The sequence below is a fragment of the Austrofundulus limnaeus genome, unplaced genomic scaffold (genome assembly GCF_001266775.1).
Source record: "Austrofundulus limnaeus strain Quisiro unplaced genomic scaffold, Austrofundulus_limnaeus-1.0 Scaffold62, whole genome shotgun sequence".
Taxonomy (NCBI): Eukaryota; Metazoa; Chordata; class Actinopteri; order Cyprinodontiformes; family Rivulidae; genus Austrofundulus; species Austrofundulus limnaeus.
The window spans coordinates 2,017,685-2,036,717 of record NW_013952464.1 but is presented as its reverse complement, the minus strand read 5'-3'; the positions used below and the strand labels follow the sequence as shown (position 1 = coordinate 2,036,717).

Here is a 19,033-nt window from a genome sequence, read left to right as displayed (position 1 = left end):
CTCCCACTCCTTACAAAGGTCCCAACTTGTGTTGTAGTTTTATAACAGCAGCTGTTCACTTTCATTTGTTAACTTTCAGTGTTTAGTGAGCCGAGAAGTGAGTCATGCCGGGGGATTCTGATACGAGTTTAGTCTGCTGTTGAATGTTACCAGGTCAGGACAAGACACAAAGAGGAAAGCAGGAAGGGAACATGGCAGTGAGAACAAAAGGCACCGCAGTGGGCAGGAACAAATCTAGAGCGTGTGTAGAGAGAAGGTGCTTCGATGATGGAAATGTGTATTTTTGGTGGCTTAGACTCTTAAGAGWAATGAAGAGTGTCATTTATTTAGCATACTTGGTATCCACTCAACRGTTACCACCATCAACAATCGTTTCAGATCACCTGAACTTGTTACTGTACACCCCTGTTGTCTTTATCTCTGTGTATTATCACAGCAGCTGGGGTGTGTCTGACTGCTTTGTTTGTCTTCCTAGTTCTTTCCTCTTTTTTATTTGTTGTTGTTGCTAGTTACCTCAATGCAGTTGTCAGAGATGCTAATTTTCTCTGTTCGTTTTCTCTAATATTTCTGTATTTTCAGTACAAATAGATGTGATGAAGAATAGATCTGCATTTGTGTCTGTTCATTTAGGAAATCCTTTAATCCAAACACATTTAGTTTTATTGCAGCCATACTGCAATGTGCATGTTTGTCTTCTATATTTGTCTTTTCTTCAATTACAAAGTGCCGTCGTAACCTTTTCTTCTGCTCTGCACCCTTTTATCAGTCTGCACAGCAGCTGTTGTAAGATGCTCAGGCAGGAAATAAAGCTTTTGACCTGTTGGCTGGTTCTATTTCTGGCTGCGCAGGCATGAATCACTAATGCTGCTTTTTTTTGTTGTTGTTGAGGTAACCTGTTCAGTACTGTCAGAAAAAGATATAAATGTTCCAGTTTGCCTTTTTTTTCTCTCTCTTGATCCAAAGCAATATAATCTTATATAGTCCAGCCTGTCAACAGTGTTTGACTCAGATAATTTCTCTGTGTCAACAACTTTGTTTTAATGCCAGACCCTTTTTAATGTTGTCACTGCAGAGAGAAGACACAGTTCAACCAGCAAGCCAGCCTCCACGTCGCCCTTCTCCGTGCCGAGCAGAAACCGAAGTACCGGCAGCGGGCTTGGGTCCGCGCTCGGCTCAGGGACTGTGGCCGGAGTGACAAGTGGAGGCATCCTTAACCGACTGTCCTCTGCTGGCTCCAGTTTATCATCCTCTTCATCGTCCTCCAATACAAAATTCTCCAAATCAGCCAAAGAGAAACTGCAAGGCATTCAACGAAGACCACCTCCTGCCTCTTTCAGGGAGGCTCAGCCAGACAAAATGTAAGTTTTTTTTTCCTTTTACCTAAATCTCTGCAACATTTGATGTTGCTAAGCTTGATATGTAACAAAGCAGAGTTCAAGACTGGAAGTTGCATTGTGACCATTAAGCTGGAAACATACTCCCTCCGACGCCGACGGGTCGACACGTGGTCACGTGGTTGTTCGGCATTCGTTTTCGCACACACCTTTCATAGTTCCTGAGACACTCCGCGCCGAGCTCCTGGAAACCCCCCTCCCGCTGCAGCATACGTCACTGCATGGAGTTTCTCCCCGCAACAGTCAACAATGCAGGAAAAAAAAAGTCAGATTCGTCACTCACCCGACGTTATTTATCCACATCTGTCCTGGTTAAAGCTCCACAGTTTTTATCAGTCAGATTCCTCCATGCACAACGTCTGTTTAATCTCCATTCATGAGTTTTTCACAGTTTGACTGTCTTCATAAAACTCTGTTTCCTGGTCAGTCGGTTCTGGAAGCGAGTAGTTTTATTTTTTTAACCAAGTGGAAGCATCCGAGCGCTTTCAGCACAAATAAACAAGCCACAAGTTTTTCACGGTTTGGCTATCTTTATAAAACTCTGCTTTCTGCTAACAGTCAGCTCTGGAAGCGATTTGTTTTTTTTCTCGAGCGCTTTCAGCACAAGCAAACACGCCCACAAACTTCAGACCAATCACACATTGCCGTCGACACGGGAGTGGGGTAAAAAGTTCTGCAGGCGGGTTGTGCCAAAAGGGGCTGCCGAGCCGACGCTACGAAGCCCAGTGACGTAATTTTCGTCATGAAACTGCAACAACCCGTGCCGACATCGACAGTTCGGAGGGAGTATGTTTCCAGCTTTATTTGGGTGTGTTGTAAGTAAATTTAAAAGCTAGACACACCAACCATTTTATTTATAATTATTTATTTATACACACTAACTGTCAAAACTTTAGACACACTTCTCTTACCATGGAATGACACTGTTCCTAAACCTTTGACTTGTACAGGGTTCCTGCAGAACTTTAAAAAGTTAAAAGGCATTGAATTCATCAGTCCAATAATAAGGCCTTAATTAGCCTTAAAATGTCTTAAATCTATCTTTCAAAGGGTTTTAAAAATGTTGACATTGTAAGTAGGATGATTGTAATTCGTCTCAAATATTAAAATAACTTGTAACATTTATTATTATTATTATTTTTTAAATAGTTTACCAAAGCCTCTCGCAGGTAGTTGTTTGGTGTTAAAATAAACATTAGGGTAAAATTGTCGCTAACAGGGGCTCTTTTCTATTTGTGTTTATTGTGAAGTTGGCCTTAAATTTAATTTCAAGTGGCATTAAAGAGGTCTTAAAAAGTCTTAAATTGAAAAACAAATGGTTATTCTTTTTTCATTTTATACTCCAAAAATGGAAAAAACAGTCTGTCTTTTTTATTTTTGTGAATCTGGAGTGTACACTTGTCAAACCTGCTGCGGCTTCAAGTTCCTCATCATGCTCCTCTTGGGGAAAGGCTTAATGTGCTAAAAGCCCCAGAAGCTCCAGGAAATAGTGATATGCAAACTATTTGCTAACACCTGTTAAAAAAATGTCAAACTAGTTAGTTAGCTAGATATAAAGTAAAACGTTCATTCATCCCATTATCGGACCATTTAAGGTGGAGCTAGATAAAAAGATTTTTAAAAGAAATGGGCTAAACTAGCTATGTAAAAAAGTTATTTAACTAGTTCCACCTTAAATGGTTTGATAATGACAGTGTTAAACTTCTGTTTAACGGACTGTTTCCCCCATTTTTGGAGCATAAATTGAAAAAATAAATAACTTTTCGTGTTTCAATATCTTTTTTAAAATGAAATTGAATGACCAAAAAGTACACAGGCCCAACTCAATAAACACTTTTAAAGATATGTGCGATCAGGAGAAGTTCTCAGTTTGAGATGGGCAAAACTACATCTTCAGATATGAGCCATATGCATTGTAAACATTTCAAAAATCAAAAATGTCAGATGTTTTCTTAATCGTTTTTGTGCCTGACTTTTTCAGGCTGAACTAGTTCACTCAACAGAAAGTATTTGTAAAATTCAATAACAGTGTAAAGTGCAGAGGAACAGTCGCACCCCCTAAAAAAAAAGGTGTGTGTGTGTGTGGTAGGGGGGGGGGCGGTCTATCATTTTTAATTCATCCAGTCATTTTACTTTAAATTTCACATTGGCATTATTATACTCTTTAAATGAAAACAAGTGTGGTAAGGGTTTTGTTTATTGTTCAGTGCTGCTGTAAAGTTGCTTTTAGATGTCTAATCTGTTACCATTGTTCTGTTGCAGTGATAATATTGGAAAAGGTTATGTTGTCTAAGATTTAATGCATTTTTTATTAATTACTACCAGAGCTCTTTGTTACAACTTGAAACTGCATTTAGGAGAAAAGTAGTATATTTGTGTGTTTGTTTTTTACCAAGTCGATAAATGACTAGGTTGATGTTTTGTCCGCTCAGCCCTCTCCATGCGTCCACATCCGTCTCCTACCATGTGCTTCTCACTGGATCGGTGTTTCTAACTCTCAGCTTGCTCCTTGCTGCCCTCTTCATCTCTGTAACCTTCTTTTCCAGCCCTGCTGTTAAGATGGAGAAGATGCATCTGAAGGTGGACTCAGCTAAGCTGGTGCAGACTCCATCTGCTCCCGTCACCACCTCATCCTACTCCTCTAACACCACTGTGAGCTTCAACACTGCCCCCATCGCAACCTCCTCATCGTCATTATCATCATCAGCCCTTAAACCAGGCCTTAACTGTTCCTCCATACCAAAGCCTCCATTACCGGCCCCAGGTCAGATTCCTTATGGCAAGATCCTCCTGGCGGACAAGAAGCAGGATAGCAGCAGCAGTGCCAGTAGCAGACGCCATTGTAACAAGAAAGTGTCAGGTCAGACAAACTGGTTTCTGTTTATGTTGACAGCACTTTGTTGTGTCAAATGTTTTGTGTTGTCAACTTACTTTAGATTTCATATCATTGTTTTGTATTTTAATGTCTTATGTATTACATAACTAACAAAGTACATGATACATTGGATCACCTTTTAGGACACTGACGCAAAAGATACATTTCCTGAATGACCTTTGTTCATCCCCTCTCCTCTCCTCTCCTGTGCCTGCAGAGCGTGAGTTCAACCCAGACATTCATTGTGGCGTTATGGTTGCTGCAGCTCAGAAACCCTGCACAAGATCCCTAACATGCAAGGTAACCGCCAGCTGTTTGCACCTGAGCCAGATTAGCTTTAATTAGAAATGAAACATGTCGCCGTTTTACCATTAGAAATTGAATTTAAATTGTTTTACTGCTGTTTTAAAGACTCTTTATAAGCTTATGATSAGCTCAGATACAAGCAAAAGGTAATAAAAGCACACCTGGGGTTTCACGGCCTTAATGTTCGTTCTTTGGTTTTTTCGTTTCAAAATAAAACAAGAAAAAAATAATTATCGGGTGTTTTCTTTAGTTTTCTTGTTTTACAATAAAATGTAGAAAAATGACAATATTTTTTTTTATTTTAATGGTTAAAGCAAAGACACGCTTTATATTTTGTTAGTACACCATTTGAGGCCTTCAGGCAGAACAGGAAATCATAGCCTGAGCTTGCAGAGCATTACATTTTCACTTCCACCTGTGTACAGATTTTTTGATCAAAGTTTAACTGTTCTTTTTTTTTTTTTTTTTTTTGCTGTTCCAACAGACACATTCTATAAGTCATCGAAGGGCGGTACCAGGACGAAGAAAACGCTTTGATATTTTGCTGAAAGAACTCAAGGACCGATCCAACTTTCAGCAAAACGCCCCTCTCAGGGACCCACCCCCCAACCCTCAACCTGCCCCAGTCAACAGACCAGACATAGAAACCCCAAAGCCTTCGCCTCTTGGAAAGCCCAAATTTCACAGTCCTGGTCTTCCTCGGTTAGTGCTGTGCCACATTTATTTGTTCAAACCATTACTTTAAAGTTTGTTTGTACCTACTTCATCCCAACTAATGTTTTTTTCTTTCTTTCAATTTTTTAAAATTTCTGTGAAACAGTTAATGTACTTCGGTTGTCCCCCAAACTTTCTGTCCATCAGAGTAAACAGCAGTCCTGCAGGAGGTTCCTCTGGAGATCCTGCAGTTGTCCACGAGTCGCCACACCATCCCCAAACTACGCATGATGGTCTTTCCAGACCCTCCAGTGATGAGGGGGAGAATGAGGAGCGTGAAGATAATGCAGAAAAACTGGACTGTCTCTATTCAGGTTATCACCCTCGACCGGCAGCTGTGAGTGTCTAAAGTTGTCCACAACTTAACAGCTCTGACAGATTATATATATATTTTCTGATTCAATCGGTTCTTCTCTTCCCAGTACTGTACCTTTGGAAGTCGACTATTCGGGAGAGGCTTTTACTCCTTTGACAGGCGGTGGAACAGAGTGCGATGTACCCTAACCACGATGATGGAAAAGCATGTCAACTCTCAGATGTGGAAGTATGTCTGTCCATTTCCTCTCGTTTACACTGATTATGCAGCAAGACAATACATTGTAGGAAGTTCTCTTTTATTGGTCTTATATGATGAGATAGGTGTCATGCTGCGTTCACATCTAATGCGATTTCAGCATCAAAATCGCATCTAATGCTTCAAAATGGACGCTTGTGCACTTTGAGGTCAGACGCGAGTCAAAATTGCTCTTGAAGCGCTCGATGCGTGTCGAGCCTCCCCGCCCCCTCCCTCCTCTGTCGGTCTGTCCTCCTCTGTCGGTCTCTGTGTAACGTCGCATAAAATAAAGGAAGTGGCTTTGCTTTATTTACTGAGAGCATTAGAACATCACGCTCAACAGATAATTAATTCATAATTAATTCACCTGATAATTCAGACTTTCTGAGTTTGGTGACTTTCACCACCCAGGAGCTGCGAGCTGACTTGAGGCTCGCTTTCAGGACTACTTTTGTCCCGAGCTCAGTTCAATGAGCCGCTGACCCACGTCGGTGCTGATATCTCCTGCCAGCACACTGACTACAGGCACTCGATTTCAGCTAAACACCTCAAAAACTGTTGAATTATTTCTAGATCCTAAATCAAGCAGTGATCGGAGTCCCATAGCCATACAGGGCTGCCCCAATAAACAGGTTGCATCTTTTAAATACTTAGCTGTGTTCATAGATGGCGACTTGAGCTGGRGCACACATGTGACAAATGTACAGTGGGGAYAATAAGTATTTAGTCAGTCACCAATTGTGCAAGTTCTCCCARTTAAAAAGATGAGAGAGGCCTGTAATTGACATCATAGGTAGACCTCAACTYTGAGAGACAAAATGTGAACAAAAATTTGAGAAAATCATTTTGTCWGACTTTTAAAGAATTTTTTTGCAAATAATGGTGGAAAATAAGTATTTGGTCAATAACAAAAGTTCATCTCAATACTTTGTTGTATATCCTTTGTTGGCAATGACAGAGGTCAAACGTTTTCTGTAAGTCTTCACAAGGTTGGCACACACTGTTGCTGGTATYTTGGCCCATTCCTCCATGCAGATCTCCTCTAGAGCAGTGATGTTTTGGGGCTGTCGGCGGGCAACACGGACTTTCAACTCCCTCCAAAGGTTTTCGATGGGGTTGAGATCGGGAGACTGGCTAGGCCACTCCAGGACTTTGAAATGTTTCTTACGAAGCCACTCCTTTGTTGCCCTGGCAGTGTGCTTGGGATCATTGTCATGCTGAAAGACCCAGCCACYTTTCATCTTCATTGCCCTTGCTGATGGAAGGAGGTTTGCACCCAAAATCTCACAATACATGGCCTCATTCATTCTTTCATGTACACGGACCAGTCGTCCTGGTCCCTTTGCAGAGAAACAGCCCCAAAGCATGATGTTGCCACCCCCATGCTTCACAGTTGGTATGGTGTTTTTTGGATGCAACTCCGCATTCACTTTCCTCCAAACACGACGAGTTGTGTTTTTACCAAATTGTTCTACTTTGGTTTCATCTGACCATATGACATTCTCCCAATACTCTTCTGGAACATCCAAATGCTCTCTAGCAAACTTCAGACGTGCCTGGATATGGACTGGCTTAAGCAGGGGGACACGTCTGGCACTGCAAGATCTGAGTCCCTGGCGTCGTAGTGTGTTGCTGATGGTAGCCTTTGTAACATTGGTCCCAGCTTTCTGCAGGTCATTCACTAGATCCCCCCTTGTGGTTCTGGGATTTTTCCTCACTGTTCTTGTGATCATTTTGACCCCACGGGCTGAGATCTTGCATGGAGCCCCAGATCGAGGGAGATTAGTAGTGGTCTTGTATGTCTTCCATTTTCTGATTATTGCTCCCACAGTAGATTTCTTCACACCAAGCTGCTTGCCTATTGCAGATTCAGTCTTCCCAGCCTGGTGCAGGTCTACAATTCGGTTTCTGGTGTCCTCCGACAGCTCTTTCGTCTTCACCATAGTGGAGTTTGGAGTGTGACTGTTTGAGGTTGTAGGCAGGTGTCTTTTATACTGTTAACGACTTCAAACAGGTGCCATTAATACAGGTAATGAGTGGGGGAAAGAGGAGCCTCTTAAAAAAGAAGTTACAGGTCTGTGACAGCCAGAAATCTTGCTTGTTTGTAGGTGACCAAATACTTATTTTCCACCATTATTTGCAAAAAAATTCTTTAAAAGTCAGACAAAATGATTTTCTCAATTTTTTTTTCACATTTTGTCTCTCATAGTTGAGGTCTACCTATGATGTCAATTACAGGCCTCTCTCATCTTTTTAAGTGGGAGAACTTGCACAATTGGTGACTGACTAAATACTTATTTTCCCCACTGTATATGCAAAGGTTCACCAGCATCTCTATTTTCTTAGACGCCTTCGACTGTGAGGTGTTTCTAAAATGATAATGCCGATCTTTTATAGGGCAACCATCGAGTCTATTCTTAGATATGGAATCACTGGTTGGTTTGGAAATCTCACTGTTAAATTAAAAACTCAAATCCAATGTCTGGTGAAAATGGCAAGTAACATTATCAACACTCTGGATTAATCTACTCCACAATTCCTGTTTGAGCAGGCTACCATCAGGCAAGACATCTTGTCTGATGGGTCCCATGTACCCGCATCAGAATATGTTCTTATGAACTCTGGGAGAAGGTTCAGGGTCCCCCTTTGCAAATACAACCTTCTGAAACATTCATTTGTACCTCTATTAAACTGATAAATGGCAGACGAGCAGGGACTGGACAGAGTGATAGGAGGTCCAGACAATAACCAAGACTAGCATGTAGAGGATGTATTGGGGGTGRACTGCTGAGTTGATCTCATCTGACATTTGTGGTTTTATGTATTTTTTATGTATTATTCATTGTTACTGTCCTTTTGGATGAGTTTTTTATTGCAATTGTTATTGTTTTGTTGTAGTGTTTGCCCGTGCTTTCAGGACAAATTTCTCCCATGGGAGACTAATAAATTATCTTATCTTATCTTATCTTATCTTATCTTATCTTATCTTATCTTATCTTATCTTATCAGCTCCTGTCCATCTGTCTCGGGTTAGTGGACATCATTCAGGAAACTGTCCCGTCAGAAAATCTGTCACTACGACCCACAGTGGAGTCTCTCAGATTGGTTGATGCGCCACGTTGAGCTGCAAAAATTCAGACTCCAACTCCAGCATTCATTGCACGATTCGCTCCACTCTAATCGCGCTAGACGCACCACAGCACTTCACAACGCTGCTCGACACGCGTCCACCATAGGCTTCGCATGTAAACCGGACGCTGAAATTGTGTTCGGTGTGAATGCAGCATCTGATATTTTTATTTTATTTATTTATATAATTTATTCATTTTATTTGTAACAATTATATACACAGCAAAAAACAAAACAAAAAAAAAACATGCAATGATATCACTGTCCCGTTAACAAAGTGACTGTTTTTAAAAACTTTTTTGTTTATTTGTAGGAAAATTCCCTTGGCCTTGGAGAACTCCTTTTCTGTTGCACCTACCCATAGGACAAGCACAAATTCCCATGGTAGCACTCCCTCTTCAGGCTTCCTGGGCCCCCCTGCCACCTTGCCCCAAACTCCTTATGAGGGCAAGTCAGCGCTCTCCTATGGGACCACCTTAAATGCTCACAGCTCCCTACAGGGCGGGGCTGAGCACCCGGCCTATGGTACCACGCAGGCCCGACAAGTGTCTTCGTCGCCGCAGATGCCTTCAGCCCACTTGTCCTCATCTTCTTCTTCTTCTTTAGTTCCTTCCCTTGCCTCAGGCCGGACGCTTAAGTCCCGTTCCTCCAGCAGCAGCAGCACCACGAAGTCCTCCTCGTCCTTCAGGCCCAAGGAGACGTCCTCTGGCTCCTCCACCCCTGTCACCCCAAACTCTGCCAGTGGAGGAGGCGCTGGAGCAAACAGTAGCACCACTAGCTTTAGCTCGGGTAAAAAGAGGAAGAACAGCTCTATCCTTTCTTCATCTCACGCCTCCTCTGAATCCTCCTCTTCTAATGCCAATTTCTCCTCCTCCTCCTCTTCCTCGTTCAAGAAGAACTGTGCAAATGTTGGCAGCTCAGGGAGCACCTACCACCATAGCTCATTTGGACTGTCATCTTCATCTTCACTGTCCTTCTCTCACAGTGGTGTTCACAGCGTGGGGCTGAACTGTGGCCCAAACGTGCGGACCAACTCYCTCAGTCTCAAGGCGGAGCCCTCTGGAGGTTCAGCTGTCGGTTCCTCTGGCCCACCGGCTCGAGGCCCGCCCTCGGGCAGCCCCGCTGAGTCCATAAAGCGTATGAGTGTGATGATGAACAGCAGTGACTCGACTCTCTCTCTGGGGCCTTTTGTTCATCACCAGTCCTCGTCCTCATCCGACCACCACGCCAGCTTTAGCCACCACTCCTCGGACGGACGCCTGGAGGGCAAGAAGCGCAAAAGCTCKTCCGCTTCCAGTGGCATTAACAGTGTGGGTGGGGGTGGGGGGCTCGGAGGAGGAGCAGGCGGAACTGGACCAGGTAGACCCAAAGTGGCCAAGTCACCCGCCATGAACAACATTCATGGGAAGCACGGGAGAAGCCTTCCAGGCACGCCAGGTCTACCGAACAACTCCCATTTACATCAGGTTGGCTTTTTGTCTTGTTTGTAAAGCAAGAACACTTGTTTCATTTGATTTTTGAGCTTTTTGATGTCATTCCCTCATCAAAATCACACCCAGAGTTAGGGATGGGTACCTTTTGACATTTGAATCGATTCGGTACCAATATCCAGTACCTGGGAATCAGTACCGGTACTTATGGGTACCAATTTTCGGTACTTTGTGTGTGTTGCTTTTTAATGATAAACTTTTTAAACATATTTCTCAATATATAAAATTTAACAAATATAAAGACAACATCCAACTCTTTGTATTGTAACATCAGTTGTTTAACAAATTTAAAGTGAAAACTCTTGAAAACAACAAGACTGTTTTGTCTTATTGTACAAATTAAAATCCAGCTCCACGTATTTCTATTGATGTCATTTCCCTGCTAGGAAAATTGTGTGATGGAGGTCGGGTCCATGGATGGCAAATAAGTTCAAATTAAATAAGCAAAAGAGGATGGAGTTAAAATAAATAAAATGTATTCANTACCCAGAGTTAGGGATGGGTACCTTTTGACATTTGAATCGATTCGGTACCAATATCCAGTACCTGGGAATCAGTACCGGTACTTATTGGTACCAATTTTCGGTACTTTGTGTGTGTTGCTTTTTAATGATAAACTTTTTTAAACATATTTCTCAATATATAAAATTTAACAAATATAAAGACAACATCCAACTCTTTGTATTGTAACATCAGTTGTTTAACAAATTTCTCTAATGTGAAAACTCTTGAAAACAACAAGACTGTTTTGTCTTATTGCACAAATTAAAATCCAGCTCCATTTATTTCTATTGATGTCATTTCCCTGCTAGAAAAATTGTGTGATGGAGGTCGGGTCCATGGATGGCAAATAAGTTCAAATTAAATAAGCAAAAGAGGATGGAGTTAAAATAAATAAAATGTATTCAAGCTACGTTTTGAGCATCCAAAACACGTCCAACACTTTAAAGCTGGCTGCTTGTGTTCTTTCAGGTCAGACGTGTTCGGACTGTCGGGAAGCACCTCTGTTGTTTTCCTCTGCTGGTCTCTGTTTAATGGTGAATGAAATAAAGAAATTGGCGGTACTTTATTTACTTTGAGCAAGTGAACGTCGTGCTCATAAGATAATTAATCCACCAGATAATTCAGAGGTGGTCTGTTCGGTGAGTTTTACTCCAGGTGCTGTGAGGCTTTTAAACTACGTTCAGACTGAACTCTGTTTACTGAACCAGGCGGCTGCTGACGTCATTACGCTCTTGCGCAATGCTGCGTTCAGGACAGGTGTGGAAAATTTCCCACTCTTACGCCAATACAGTTGCAATGATTCGTTTAGGTACTGAACCATAATACTGTTTGATGTTATGTGAATAGGTTCTCGGTAATACCGACAGAATTCGGTCGGTACGTAAAAAAGTATCAAATTCGGTACCCATCCCTACCCAGAGTGATGCTTTGACTCATTCATGCTTGTTTGAGAAATTCTTGAATCTTCTGTGGTGGCCARGTGGAGCTGCCTAAACACTTGCTGGTACAAAGCTCCGCCTATTMTACCTAGCTCCTCCCTGCAGACTGAGCTCTGCCCCACAGAGCAGCCCTCCCCTGAAGCATTGTTATAAAAATGTGCTGAAGTGGGAGTGTTGGAAATGGTAGGAAGTTCTTAGAGACAGCAACCAACTTCAAGGAGTTTAGATTTTATTTTTGATATCTACAGCATTTTCACAACAACTGAAGGTAACGTAGTAACTTGACTGTGGTGTAGAATTAAAATGTGCCTGGAAAATACATAATACCCCGTCTTTAAAACGTTTTTTTCTTTAAAAACCACACAATTTTTTTTTTTGTCTGGTAAATCTTTAGAATATTACATGAAGTGTGCATGTATGAAATTATAAAAATTGCTGTTTGCATCCTTAAACGGTGAACAGCTTTACAGTAAGGCTGATTTATGTTTATCTTTTTGTTTTTCTTCAACAGTTTTTAACAGATCCTCCTCTGTTTTTTTTCCCTTCTTTCTGCAGCCAAAAGCTCGTCCCTGACAGCAGCTTCCCGTTTCTGCATTTGAAAAGGGGCAGGCGGACAGAGAAAAGTCCAGAGCAGACTGCAAGCTGTTCTGGACTGCATGAGGCCTTCTGAAATTAAATACACATTACTCTCAGCTTCCCACAATCCTCAGGGTGGAGATGATTTGGACTGCCCAGTGAAGTAGACGTGGTCCTTACAATTTCTCCCAAAGCCATGTGTCTGTGTTTTATGTGTGTGCTTGTGTGTGTAGAGGCACAGAATGGAGTCGTGGGGGGGGGGGTCACACGAGGAAGCCAATAATCCCCCTACCCCCACCCACATGTCCCAGTTTTCTGAGAGGTCTTCCCATCTGGTTAGAGGTGAAAGAAACTAAAAAGGTGTCATCCTGCGGTTCAGGTTAAAGGCTTACATGAGTCGTCAKGATGCAGAACAACTCTGGAGACAAGAAGCCGATCTCTTCTGTGTACGAGTGCGCGATTATGTGACTTCAAGTGTTTATTTCTACTTTATCATGTCAGATTCTGCTGGAGTTTCTAATTTAACTACACCCCCACCACCTGATCTCAGAAGCCTTGCAAAGGAGAGCAGGAGGAGGAGCAAAACTGAGAATTGCAACACTTTAAACACAATCACCTTGTTTTTGTTTTTTTTTTTCTGCTCTTCGTTGACTTTGATCACGTCCCGTAACCTCGAGTTACACACAGTCGCCCAAGACAAGCCCATTGAGATAATCTGGTTTGAGTACCCAGAATAATTATGCAAAGTGTTACCTTTTTATGATTTCCTATGATCTTTTTACACTGTACTACGAAGGGTCTTTGTAGTTGAAGACGGTTGTGCTTTTAAAATGTGAAAAGGTCACCTGATGTGCCCAGTCAGTTGGATCCTTCTGTCCGAGAGACGACGTGGTCCTGAAGGGGGACACCTGTTCGGAATCCTTTCATTGTGCAAAAACGATAGCCACAAGTAGACCTCCCCCCAACTGTGAACAGCACTTAATACTTTCTCCGCAGGCACTGCTTCGCTGCTCACAAGGCAAGACAAAAGCTGCCACATCTTTGCCAACTACCTTTTTATTTTTTTTTGCGTCAACGCAGGGAGTCTTGTCACGATGCAGTGATGTTGCTTCGTGAGGAAAATCTTTGCGAGTTGTTTCATTTTAGCCACAATTTCTACTTAATACTCATGCAGTTGTGTGTGGGCTGATGTGAATTGTAATTTTATTTTTTTCTCCTTGCCCCCAAATACAAAATCAGGTATGGTACGTCTTAACTGGAACAAACTTGCACGTCGCTCGTCTTCTGTGGGATTRGATTGTCCTTCCTATAACCACTACCCAAATCGCTGGATGCTGGCGTCTCGCCGTAACACATCATAGGTGTTAGGTTTGTCGCGGTAGCCAGGATCTATGCTCCTTTTTGTCAGAATGGAGTCTTAAATGTGGTCATTTTAAGATGTTTGCTTTATGAATAAGTCCGGGTGAGCTTTATGGTGCGAGATTCATGGCGATGACTTCATAGGAACGTTTATTTTTATTTTTTTTGGCGAAACTTGCTGATTTATGGAAACCCCGCCCCTACTGATGTCAAATAGTGTTGTAGAGAGAACTTGTTTTTATTATTATTTTAAGGGAAGAATCTTTATTCCCCTTCTGTTCTTGTAGCCTAAGTATCAAACAAGTATGGAAGTTGTCCCTGTTTGAGGATACATATTTTGTTAACAAACTGTACATAGTAAAGTATGTATTTTTGCACAGGCCTTTTTCATACACGCTGAAAACGTTTTGGTACAAATTTGAAGATTATTTATTTACTAAAAGGAAAAAAAACAAAAAGAAACTTCAAGGAACATGACTTATTTGAAGTGGTTCACTGCCAAGTTTATACAATGCAATACATGTAGGAGCCGAAGCATCTCATGAATCGTGTACTCAGATCCTTTAAGGTGGAAGGGAGAAGTGTTGCCACTGTAGCATGTGTCTGTATGAGAGTTTATTCACGTAATAAGGTCTGAATCACATGTGCTTTTACTAGATATTTTTCTGTTGCCTATGAATCAACACAAAAAAAAGCAACTCTTGTGACCCAATTAGTCTGTAATTTTGAAATGTCATGGCCTGAAGCTGCGCCCGTTTCAACAGCTTCTATGGACTTTTGAGTCATACGCTGTGTAGACCTTAAACATGTTTCATGATTAAAACATTTTCCCCCCTCCTTCCTCTAAAGGCTAAAGGGATTTAGCAATCACTGCAAGAGGAACACATTTTCGAACAGTCCCGACCGCTTGCATCATCGTTGCCAAACAAGTAATTTAAATCACAGCTTTTAAAGAATGAGTTCAGCAGCTTTTCAAAGAAATATCAAAATTTAAAAAAGTGCCTGAATTTGTCTCACCCTGCTTGAGGACAGTATTTCTTTGGGTTGTTTTACCTTTTTACTTGAATGTTCAAAGTATTTAGGTGTTTGGTTTTTCATATCTGCCTGTGAACCCTAAATGTGGTCAAACCTGAGCTCTTATTTTGTATGATTTTTTTTTTTAGTTTTCCTTCAGGCGAGATGTAGATTTTGTAAGCCACAGTTTGTGGTTTATAAACCCTGATTTACTGAGATTTGTACGTAGTACACATTTCCGTTTGCTATCAAAATTTAACTGAGATCCTCAGTTTCCTGTCCATGGAAACACGAGGATGATTTTTTTTTTATTCCACCGTAGACTTAGAATGTGAGGGAGAATACAACTAATGTCTGGGAAGGAAAGAAACAAATCCACCATTTATACTATGTAAAAGCGTGTATAGATTTTTTTTTTCTGTATACATTATCAGAATCATTTTCAGCTGGACTTATGTATTGGCTGCTATGTAATTCATGAACAAAACATAGGTTAGAATTAATATTTAAAGAAAAGATTGTATAGTATATTTGTTTTGTAACAAGTTTGTGTAAATAAAATAATTTATACTGCTATTTATATGAAATCCTGCCTCTGCCTCTTTCATGGGAAGAAGAACCTTGAGAAGTGGTTTTAGTTAAACAGGTTTTATTATATACACAATATAAGAGTCACTTTGTCAGACAAACAGGTTTACCAAGAAAAAAAAAATGCAAGTCTCGCTGTAATAAAGATGGCCGCTGAGGTTACATGTTGATGACTCTGGACAACTTCTGGACTCTGTTGAGCAGCAGGTCACCCTTTTTGATGGTTTCCTGGTACTGCCAGTTTTTACTGTCAGGCCTGTAAAAAGGAACAAGACATGAATTTAGACTTTAATCCTTTCTGGTTATTTAATATTGACGTGTTTAAGCTTTTAGGTAGAAGTTACCTATTGGTTTCCACGATCTCGTTAACTTTATCGATTTTACAGTGCAAACGGCCGGCAGCTATGAATCGGGAGAGTTCCCTGAGGAAAAAGAAGATTTGGTTGAGTCAGTCTGAATAAGAAAGGAGTAACATGATGGTTTCCTAAAACTCATGACCACATGGAGTCCTTACAAGTTTCAGAAATTATATTTAGGTAAATACATTTCGATCTGTGCCAGAAGAACAACTTGTGATCTTAAACTGCTGATATGAGGTGTACACAATCCCTCCAAGAAATATAAAGGGATATTCTGGTCATTTTGAAGTTGTGTTTAGTGCAAAACTTAAAAAGAATGTCCTTCCTGCTGTAGATTTGACACGACCACCCAATCTCCAAAGCTCATTGGCAGCTCATACAAACCCTATACAATTTCTCTACACAGGTTTCTCCTCTCTGGGTCACAGTGGAGCTGGTGTTTACCTCCAGCAGTCAGTAGCCATGTTTACATGGACATAATTGGAATAAAAATGTGTCACACATACGCCCCAATCTGAATATTCTGATCTCATTCAGCTCAACCAGAATGAATGTCATCTGAATTAGAGGGATGGTTTGTGCCAGTTTATAATCTGAATGGCGTGCATGTAGTCACTTATTCTGATCGTGGAAAACTGACCTGCATGTGCACCTAATGTCAACCAGGACCCGTATTTATCAAACTTTTTAGAGTGGATTTTTAGACTTAAGTGCTGAAAATTTCTTAGATTTGCTCCTACTTTCAGACTTAAGTGTAAGTGCCAGATATCAAAATTCTTGTCTAAGAATCACTCTTACTCTCAAGAAAAGTTAAGACTGCTCCAGAGGACTCTACATATAATCAGTCTGATCCATTGTGTATCTATTATTATTATTTCTCCCCTGCTGTCTTAGCTCTGTTYGTACTGAATAATTTTACATTTTAAACTACAGTTTCATGGTTTCCAAACACATAACTCACTGATCAATGAACTCGGTGCTGACACCGAAGGCCTCTGCCATGTATCCCAGCGTGAGCGAGCGGTACGACTCCAGCAGCTGGCTGTAGGCCTGGATCCTCATCTCCCTCACATAGTGGCGGTAGTGTGGGGCAAACAGCCAGTCTTTCTTCATCTCCTGCTCCACCATGGCTGTAATGCAAAATATCACATCAGAATGGCTCAACAGAAAAACACACAAATAGTTGAACCTCATTTAAAAGTGGTGATGTTTTATTCCTGGGTCAATAAAATACACTCACCCAGCGACTGGAAGAAGACGCTGTAACGGCACTCGTAGAGCGAGAAAAGATACTGGCGGACAGCCGGCAGYCTGTGAAGGACCTCCAAGATCTCTGCTCCTTTTATCACCTGCGGAAAATAAATACATTTAACCTTTGTCTTCTTTCAGAAAACATATCAGCATCTTGTGTGTCCCTCTCTTACCTTCTCGCGGAGGTCAGGCCTTTTCAGGGCGATCATGCAGACATAGACGGTGTAAGTAACAAAGGTTTTGTAGTCCATGAGTTCATAGGAGGTAAACGTGGAGACCGTGTCGAGGAAGAGCTCAGCAGCTTGCTTGAAGTCTCTGATGGCCACACAGTAAAGACCCTGGTAAACCTTCAGACGGTTCCTCCTGTCCCAGTCACCGCCCTCCTCAATGAGGCTGAGGAAAAAAGAAAACAGTTTAGCACACACACACACACACACACACACACACAAAATACTTCAGAGCACAAATGTAGAAGAACGTACCTCTTGGCTTTCTCAGAGTTGCGTGTGATGAGGTCACTGTCCATGTAGAAAAGGCCGATCCTCAGCAGGTAAAAGACTATGTCTAATCTGTGACCCAGAGCCACAGTTTTGTCATAGGTTTTTCTGAAGGCTGTTAGTGCACCTTCCTACACAGAACAAAACAATTAGAAATATAAGGGAAGTTCATCAAACCATGTGATGAAGGCAGACACCAAAATTAAACATCGTTCAAGCTACTAAATCACAAAAAGTGCATGTTTCTTTTTGACGATGCGTTGGTGATGTCCCACCTTATCCCCAATCCGGATTAAATATTCAGCTTTGGCCATCATTGCGTCTCTTATCTCACTCTCTCCCAGATTRTTCTCTGCATCCTCCAGAACATCATCCAGGCGCTTCAGCTCCTCTTCGTTYGCCTTCTTCATTTTATTTAGCAGCTCGTTGTCCAGCTGCCACTTCAGCTCTTTACACAGACCCTCATAATATGGAGCCATATCTGAAGCAACAACATAAAACACAAGTTTTTATTTTTATACAACTGAACCAAGCAAACAGAAACTTTTAGAAAGTAGCTGTTAAAAATCAGCAAACTATACGGACAAGGACATTTAATTAGCTGTGGTAGTAGCTGAGCTCAAATATATTTAAACGTCAGATCTCGCGATATGACCATGCATGGCGTTATTTCTCTTTACGTCTAACCAAAACGGTTATTTCTCCACAAAATATAATCAAAGTTTGCAAAATGAGTTACGTTTACAACGTTAAATTTAAGTGACATTATATATATGTATATATAATAAGCTTAGCAACGTAAGCAGGTCTTGACGCTTGCTAATATTTAGCTAGCATGCTAGCATTCTGCAAAGCCGTTCATTAAAACCTGAGTTTTTAACATTTCTGCATTCATCTTGTAAAATTTAATTTACCGTCTACCTAACACCAACACAGACCCCTGTGGATTTGTGTGTGTAAAGAGAAGTCTGATTAAAACAGGCTAACTCACTGTTAGCTTTGATAGCGTCCATGAGCTCAGTCTTCACTTTAGCATCCTGTCGGTGACCGTCCATCGTGAGCAGAAACTTCAACTGAGCTATCCTCAGGTCCGGGTTCTTGGGCAAACCCTCTTCCTCTAGATTCTCCAGTGGCATTTTTGTTAACGCAGGACAAACTAGAAACAAACCAAAGTTTTTCTTTGTGTGGACCGAGTGTACTCTTTACTGGTAGCAGCTAGTCAACGATGACTACGGAAAACACTGAGATGTGTTGTTTCCGCTGTAGAGCCGGTGAGCGCCTGAGAAGTAGGTACAGCAATTAGCTACAGTGCCCCCTGCTGGACACAAGCTGGAACATCACATGCATTTTACAGTGTTAGCTACTGTGTAAAAAAATAAATATCAGTAATTGTTTTATAGTTTCATAAAGAAAAAAAACTATAAAACGTTCAAAGCTTTTTGATTTATTTTTATGAATACATTAAATTCAGAAGACATGCCTAATA

At 41.3% G+C, this 19,033-nt stretch overlaps 2 protein-coding genes across 3 annotated transcripts in view; one reads left to right on the top strand and one right to left on the bottom strand.

Moving 5' to 3' along the window:
• atxn7 (ataxin 7) overlaps positions 1–15,428 on the top strand; it is a 40,654-nt gene extending 25,226 nt beyond the window's left edge. Inside the window, exons 6-13 of one of the 2 annotated variants that reach the window (XM_014009870.1) lie at positions 1,073–1,358; positions 3,941–4,254; positions 4,487–4,569; positions 5,060–5,277; positions 5,437–5,626; positions 5,712–5,833; positions 9,285–10,437; positions 12,459–15,428. In XM_014009870.1, coding sequence (XP_013865324.1) covers positions 1,073–1,358; positions 3,941–4,254; positions 4,487–4,569; positions 5,060–5,277; positions 5,437–5,626; positions 5,712–5,833; positions 9,285–10,437; positions 12,459–12,476 — 2,384 coding nt within the window. In that variant the 3' untranslated portion in view covers positions 12,477–15,428. Of the gene's footprint in view, positions 1–1,072; positions 1,359–3,940; positions 4,255–4,486; positions 4,570–5,059; positions 5,278–5,436; positions 5,627–5,711; positions 5,834–9,284; positions 10,521–12,458 lie in introns of those variants that run through there. The other variant, XM_014009869.1, reaches the window with a different exon arrangement.
• A 56-nt stretch (positions 15,429–15,484) lies between these two features.
• On the bottom strand, positions 15,485–18,771 carry psmd6 (proteasome 26S subunit, non-ATPase 6). Its single transcript, XM_014009871.1, has 8 exons — positions 18,539–18,771; positions 17,823–18,028; positions 17,533–17,678; positions 17,224–17,443; positions 17,040–17,148; positions 16,761–16,929; positions 15,785–15,862; positions 15,485–15,696 (listed from the first exon to the last, which is right to left on the bottom strand). Exons 1-8 carry the CDS (start codon positions 18,681–18,683, stop codon positions 15,600–15,602), a joined length of 1,170 nt encoding a protein of 389 aa, XP_013865325.1. The 5' UTR covers positions 18,684–18,771; the 3' UTR covers positions 15,485–15,599.
• Between the last annotated feature and the right edge of the window lie 262 nt (positions 18,772–19,033).